Below are 7,256 nucleotides of genomic sequence, written 5' to 3'. Positions count from 1 at the left end.
CTCCCGCCCTGCCCTGAGGGACGGCGTCTGCCCCGCCCGAGGCGGGAGCTGGGGGTTAACCCGCCCCCTGCTGCCGGGAGCTGACCTCAGGGCCTGCCGGTGCCCTCCTGCCGCCTCGCCCAGCCCGAGATCGAAAAACACCTTCGTCTGCCGCTCACGCTCCGTCCTCTCCGTTCCCCGCCCTGTACTGGGAGAAACGAGGAGCTGGGTCGTTCGGAGAGGTTAACAGAGACGCTGTGAGTTAAAAACACCTCAGAAACCGAACTTTTTTGCAATCCCCTGCTTCAGAAAGCTTCTCTGGTTAAATACCCGAAGAAAATTAGAATCACAGAATCATTCAGGTTGGAAAAGACCCTCGGGATCATCGAGTCCAAGCAATCACAACTCTGACACTCTCTAGAGTTGCCATCATTGCTTTATTGATTCCAAATCTGAGAGGAAAGAAAAAAAAAGAATGGAATTTACCAGTTTTTACTTCCCCTACATTGTACACAGGGTGTACTGATTCAAGGCAACAGAGTTAAATATTTCTGTGCAGGATTTTAGCTCCTTGATTTGTACCTTCGTAATGCAAAGGCTTCTTTGAGATTAAGCACCAGTACGTGCCGGGAATAGGGAGAACAGGCAGCTGTTGGTTTGTTAAAAAAGGTGTGCTGGGAAAAGAGGAAGAGGAGTGCTTCTAGATAAATGAGAGGCATCCTGCTCCTCAGTTAAAAAGCCATTGCACTCTGCAGGTGGTCGGAGCTGTGGTGCTTGTGGCCCACTTGTGTCCAGGGGTGCAGTCTGCACCCAGGGCAGGTTTTTAAGCAGAGCAACTAATTCCCTCGACATAAAGATTTCCCTGCTAGAGGATGAGTCCCGTTGGGATCAGGCTGCACCTCTGCCTGAATTCCTATTTCAGTCCTAATTCAGCAGAGATCACCAACAGATCTAGTGTTTCTCTTTCCAAAGATCATGGGCTGCTTAGCATCCATCCTTAAGATTTAGAGACGAGAGGCTCGTATTTATAACTGATTTCCATCTTCAGGCTGCACAATACTAAACTGCAGCTCTGCCAGGCACAGAGTGCAGCTGTGGCAGCATGTGGGTGGCATCCAGCTGTGCTCCTGGACAAAATAAGGCAGAAAGACTGTTTCCACTGGGGTATCCCCCTTCACCACTCCCTGGGAGAGTTGGTGAACAGGGGAGGGAAAGCTGTAACAGGCGAAGTGATTTAAGGCTGGAGATTAGCTCCTGGCTTCAGCCCTGTAGCAGATTCCTGGCCACAATCATCCGCATCACCTCATTGGTACCTGCAGCAGAAGGGTGCAAAAGATAGTTAAGAGATGGTCCAATTTTACCCCCAGTATAGGCTAAGAGAATTCTTCCCTGATCTGCAGTCTACAGCACAGAAAAGCTCTTCCCACCAACTGAGGTGGCGTTTAGGAGGTGCTGGGCCAAAATACAACTGCCAAGTGCTAGCACATTGCTTGACAAAGGCTTCAGAGTGGGAGATACTGGTGCTTCTTTTTATTGGGGCATCGAGAGGATGTGGCCACCAGGCACCAAGCAAAACTGGATATACACATCTTGAGTTCTCTGCTTTACTATTTAATACATAATACAGAAAGACAGGCTGTAGGCCCACCCGGTACTGGAAAGAGCACGTCCCTTAGGTCCCCTGGTTGTAGGTGAAGGGATTTCAAAGAAGGGAAAACAAAACGGTTAGGAGACTGGACTGAGATTCAAAAAGGCCAAGACACTGTTAGAGACACAACATCAAAAGAATGACGATAGGCTGGAATCCCAGAAAAGCAATTGTTGGGAAGTGCCAGCACATGTCTGTAGGAGTATCAGGATGAGAAAGTGGGCAGAGGCACCGCTAACATGACAACTAGATACCTCTCCCTGCTGTAAGACTCTTAAAATATACAGTAACTGCACCAGGCCCCCAAGAGCTCTTAGCCAGAGGATTTGCACACATGACATCCATGGACACCTCATGCTCAGAGCATGCTCTGAAACCCAAGAATCAGTTGTGCAGGCAGGCGGGGGCCTCTGGAGGGGCTGTTCTCTCCTGGCTTCACTGCCAAGTCACTGGTAGTAAGCGTGTCTTTTACCTTCAAGGATCTGGTGGACTCTGATGTCTCGTACAAACTGCTGCACAGCATAATCCTTCAGGTAGCCGTAGCCCCCGTGCATCTGTAGAGCCTGGTTACAGACCTAAGAAGACAGCATCGCTGATGAAGTGACTCGCGTGGTGCCAAGGACAAGTCAGCCACCGGAGCTCACTATGAACCCAGGAACCTGAGCTGTTGGTTTGTTGGTTGTTTTTTTTTCTGGTCACCTAATCTCATCTCTTAAAGCCTGGTGTGACAGCAGGGTGTTCTCAGTCCCCATCAGTGCTGCTCTCAGTGCTATCATGTTACCTAAGTGCTGTTTCACAGTAACGGTGCATTTATGTGAACGTGACAGCATGGAAATACCTCGGAAACGCTTAACTGAGGCAATTTTTGCTGCATTTCTATGGTGCTACTGATGCAAAAAGAAAAACGGCAGATCCCCATCTAGTGGTCAGTCAGGTGAGGAGTCTGCTCAGGGCTCTGGTTTCTATTGAAACGTGACTCCTTTTCTGTCAACTTGGGACATAAAACATTACAAACAGCAAAAATGCAGAGTGCTGAGAAAATAGGGTAGCTCCTAAATCACACTGATCTGGGAAGCGTCAAGGTGCAGATTTCCTTTTTCTTTTTCTCCCTTCTTGCATTCTCTTTTCAGGGACATTTTGTGATAATGTATTTTTCAGTGGTCTGGGAAAGACCACTTGCTACCTAGCAGTGATCAGCCTACAACATGCATCTCATCCTTTGAGAATAGAGACGCTCTGCTCCCTGTCCCATCTCCCTGCCTGGTCCCCTAGAAAGCAGTGTTGAAAGCACTAGAAGCCAGGAAGCCCGAACTGTGGAGAGGCTCATCCTGCAGCCTCCACAGGGTGCAGAATTCTGTCTTGTAAAACATCCTGGTCCTGAGATGAGGCTTCTGGCTCAGTGAATGTGCTTGTGTCTGGGTCCCTACAGCGTCAAACATCTTTCTGACATCCTGAGCACCATTGAGGGGGGTCTCCAAGCTTCTAGTTAACGACATCACCTGAGGTTTGAGTAACCTACCGCAAAGCATTCATCAGTAGCAAAGAGCTTGGCCATGGAGCAGAGCACGGCCGCGTCCTCCCGTCCGTCCTGCAGTGCTCGCGCCGCGTTGCGAACCATGAGCCGTGCTGCCACCAGGCGCGTCGCCATCTCCGCCAGCCGGAACTGCAGGTACTGCCAGTGGGCAGCGCCAGGGGGAAAATGAGGTCAGCGCCTTCGGAGGGGCCTCAACCACATGCCCACTGCCCTCAGGCGGGTCTCAGGCCTGACACGCTTCCTTCCTTGGGAAAAGCCTGTCCCTGCCCACTCCAGGGAAGACCCTGCGGAGCAATGGGACCTCTGGCTGCTTGTTCAGCCAGGATCAGAAAGAGCACAGCTCTGGGAGCACAGGTCTGATGGAGAGGTTACCTGATTGTTTGCTAGTGGTTCCCCAAACTGTTTCCGGACAGTGAGATGTTCCTGAGCCAGAAGAACAGAGGCATGAGCAGCTCCTAATGAACAAGAAGCTGGCAGGAGAAGACAAGGACACAGAGTGAACATCAAGCTAATGGATATGGGCAACAACACGATCCTGCCCTCCTCCCTCGGCTCCCCGGTGCCTTTCTTACCAATGTTTATTCTGCCTCCATTCAGCCCCTTCATGGCAATGCTGAAGCCCTGCCCTTCGGTGCCCAGCCGGTTGCCAACAGGAACCACGCAGTCCTCAAAGATCACAGCCCGAGTCGGCTGGGAATTCCAGCCCACCTGGGGAAAAGCAGAGCACTTTCCAGGCTGCCTGAGGCACAGCACACCTCCAGCTCCTGGCCCAGAGCTGCCCAGCCCACTCTCAACCCCTTGGTTTCATTCCCAAGCTGCTGCAGAGTGCCTGTGGCCTACATGGTTTGCTGAGTTGGAAACTGGAATGCAGGTATTTGAGAAGAGATGCAGATCCAATGAACCTTGATGTCCCCCAGATTAAAATCCTTCACTTAACCACAGGGACAGGTATTGTCCAAACTTCACCAAAGCTGGACCTGGCTTGGAAAAAACACACCAAGCCGGGACTCCGGTCCCACCCTAAAAGAGATCCCTAATGCTTTGCACAGATGAGCTCATCTCTGTCCTGCACTTCCGTCAAGCACATACAGAACAAAAACCAAGCCTCTTACCTTCTTCTCTTTCTTGCCAAAGCTGAGCCCTGGTGTCCCCTTCTCCAGCACCAGGCAGGAGATGCCCTTGGGGCCTGGGCCTCCTGTGCGACACATGACCACGTAGATGTCCGTGTCACCTCCACCACTGATGAAGGCCTGCAGAAGGGCACAAGAAGAAAGGGGTGGCTTTTGTACACTAACCCTGAGCCTGCAGCAGCAGCTGGGGTACAGAGATGGAGGTGAAAAGACCCCACGGCCAGGAGGTATTTAGGGACCCAACCGTGCTAAGTGCTGGTGAATGCTCTGCAGAGTATGTTCCACCTTGGGAGATACACAGAGCAGTAGGAAATGGAAAGGACGGTGCGAGCCAGGGCCCCTTGCATGTGCAGTGCCATCCAGCAGCTTTAGGAGGAGCAAAGAGGTACCTTGGAGCCGTTCAGGACGTAGGTGTCCCCTTTCCTCTGAGCTGAGGTCAGCAGGGAAGCTGCATCACTTCCACTCCCTGTTGGAGAGGTGAGGAAGAAGCCAGTGAAGCAGCAGGTCCAAACTCTCCCAGGGATCCTACCCGAATGACACTCGGGTTTGTACCATGAGCATCTCAGCAATCATCACCTGCCCCTTCCCAACTTCCTGGTGATTGCCCAAAGGAACACGAAAAGAAACTTTTCACCTCCGCCTCTGTGCAATGTCCAGTTAAACCATGCTAGGAGTGAGGGAAGGGAGGAGATTTCTTGGTTGAGGAGGCTCACCCGGCTCAGTCAGGCAGTAAGAAGCAAATTTTTCCATGCTACAGAGCGATGGGCAGAACCTGCGCCTCTGTTCCTCATTGCCAAAGGTGTCAATCATCCAAACACACATGCTGGAGCAGGAGAGAAGGAGCAGCGTTACAGAAGTGAACAGGAAGGCGGCTCATACCAGAGCATCCCTGGCTGAACAGAAGAACAAAGTTCCGTGGGGTTCAGCCAAAAGCACCAAGTCTTGAAAGCCTGCTCCACCTCAAAACAGAACAAAATTAAGTGCCAGCGAAGCCAGGAGGAAGAAGATCGCCTTCCATTCACCACAGACTCGCTGCCTCAGGGGACAGCAGGTCCCTATTTAATAGCCATGGCGCTCCCCTCAGCGCTAAGCCCTGCTGTCTCTTCAGAAAACTGCCCCTGGAAGAAGGAGGCATCGTCACTGCAGCGAAGGGAGCTGTCACCGAACATGCCTATCCAGCAGGACAGGGCACCAGCATCAGCTGGCGCCTCTGGGCTCTGTCACAGTACGACCAAAGCACAAAGGCTTTTTCCAGGCAGGTTACTATCTATAGACAGCTTAAGTGGAAGAGCAGGGAACAAAATCCAGAACTTAATCCCACCTTGCATGCCACAAAGCTAAAGTTACTTCTTGATGGCATCTCAGTTTTTGTAACCCATTTGCTCACTGTCATCAAGAGATCCCCACGGAGATGTGTCTGCTTGGGGTCCCAACTTTAACTAATAAGCAGCTCCAAGGGAGCTGTTTCCAGCTGGACTTAGAGCCCACAGAAATGTTCTTCAGCCAGGCCAACACCATCCACCGCTCCCCAGACACACTCACTTGTGGATGCTCATATAAGCAGTGGTGCTAGTACATCCTGTTGATAAAGCTTCAAAGATTATGGAGGTATCAAGTCGCGACAATCCAGAGCCACCGACGTCTGGTTTCACATAGATCCCACCGAATCCTAACTGGGCTGCCTTCCGCATTGTTTCCACAGGGAATATTTCCTATTGGGACAGGCAGAGACATCAGAAGTGAATATTCATGGTCAATTCAAGCTCAATGTTCCATCTCAATGTTTTCTCTGGTCTAGTCTCAAACTCCTGCAGAATTTAATTTCCAGTCCCAAAGTCCTGCAGAGTTTAAGTTAATCGGGTTAAAGAAGAGCCAGCTACTAAGACAGATATATACCATCTTCTGGAGTAAATTCAGGTTTTCAGGTGACTGAATAGGAAAGCTTTAAGGAATTCCTGATGGCTTCCCACCCCAGCTACAGCAGCAGCTTCAAAGAAAATCACTACAGATGGCATGACAGCACCCAGGGGCTGTTGCAGGAACCCCTCTGATGAGACCCAAGGATCAGAATGCCCTAAGGGAGGAAAAGGTGAGCGGTACAGCCCTTCCGAGGCTGTCATACCTTTTCATCCCACTCAGCCATGTGAGGAGCCATCTCCTTGGAAGCAAAATCAAGGGCAACTTTTTGGAATTCCTTCTGCTCTTCAGTCAGGCCGGCGGAGGCTAGAAAAGCAGGAAGAGGTCAGAATACGTGTCTGTTGTGGGAAAGCAAGCGCCACCACCTTTTCTATACCCCAAACAATTTCAAAGCGTCCCTTAACTCACACAAAGAGTTCAGGGTCTCTGCTGCAGAGACCATCCCTCTGCTCCTCGGGGCCATCACGAACTGTGCTGAGAAAAGGGAGCCGACTTGGGAGGGGGCTTCCTTAGGACAAAACAAACCCAAGGTCCCAGCTATCTCTGCTCAACGCAGCCCTCTGGAAACAGCATCTTAAGTTTGACTTAGATCCTGCGTTTGAAACCTCCCGCTCTCTTTGCACGGAGATCTGACCTTGTCTGGTCAGTCCCTCTCCTAAAATTCACGGGGATGCCGCCGCTTCCATCCCAAGCGCCGTTAATTTAAGCAGGGGGGCGCCCGGCCCGGGCAGAGCCTGGCAGGGCCGTAGGAGGAGTCCGGCTCGCACCCAGCTGTTATCCCGGTAACCAGAGCCCACGCTCCGCCAGGGGATGATGACTTCGATCACAGGACAACCCAGACCTACCGATGGCTCCAGCCTGCTTCCCCAGTGAACCCTCCGCCGCGCTTTACCCGGCCTTTCCGAGATACCGGCTTGTTCCCAGCCGAGCCTGAGAACCCGCGGGGACCCACCGCAGGTAGAGGGAAGGGGACGGCGCTTCCCGTGGCGGGTGGGCTATCGGGGCAGGAGCGGGCCCCCCTCCCTCCCCGCTCCCCGCCCTGCTGTCC

General features: G+C 52.0%; 2 protein-coding genes across 4 annotated transcripts in view; one reads left to right on the top strand and one right to left on the bottom strand.

Moving 5' to 3' along the window:
* Window positions 1-1,019: 1,019 nt before the first annotated feature.
* On the bottom strand, window positions 1,020-7,153 carry ACAD8 (acyl-CoA dehydrogenase family member 8). Of its 2 annotated transcripts, none has more exons than XM_026863647.1 (11): window positions 7,054-7,153; window positions 6,414-6,514; window positions 5,834-6,003; window positions 5,005-5,114; window positions 4,681-4,757; window positions 4,274-4,411; window positions 3,734-3,869; window positions 3,534-3,631; window positions 3,147-3,299; window positions 2,100-2,202; window positions 1,020-1,292 (listed from the first exon to the last, which is right to left on the bottom strand). In XM_026863647.1, exons 2-11 carry the CDS (start codon window positions 6,444-6,446, stop codon window positions 1,240-1,242), a joined length of 1,071 nt encoding a protein of 356 aa, XP_026719448.1. In that variant the 5' UTR covers window positions 6,447-6,514; window positions 7,054-7,153; the 3' UTR covers window positions 1,020-1,239. The 2 variants fall into 2 exon arrangements, with proteins under 2 accessions (XP_026719448.1, XP_026719446.1); XM_026863645.1 differs by lacking the exon at window positions 7,054-7,153 and adding an exon at window positions 6,617-6,810.
* The window catches only part of THYN1 (thymocyte nuclear protein 1), a 5,329-nt gene continuing 5,115 nt past the window's right edge, over window positions 7,043-7,256 (top strand). The window contains exon 1 of one of the 2 annotated variants that reach the window (XM_026863649.1): window positions 7,043-7,165. The gene's annotated coding sequence lies outside the window, so the exon portion shown is untranslated. The remainder of the gene's footprint in view (window positions 7,166-7,256) is intronic. The other variant, XM_026863648.1, reaches the window with a different exon arrangement.

This window comes from Athene cunicularia (genome assembly GCF_003259725.1).
Source record: "Athene cunicularia isolate RWA chromosome 24 unlocalized genomic scaffold, athCun1 chr24_part1, whole genome shotgun sequence".
NCBI lineage: Eukaryota > Metazoa > Chordata > Aves > Strigiformes > Strigidae > Athene > Athene cunicularia.
The sequence above is the reverse complement of the archived record's forward strand: the minus strand, read 5'-3'. Positions and strand labels throughout refer to the sequence as shown.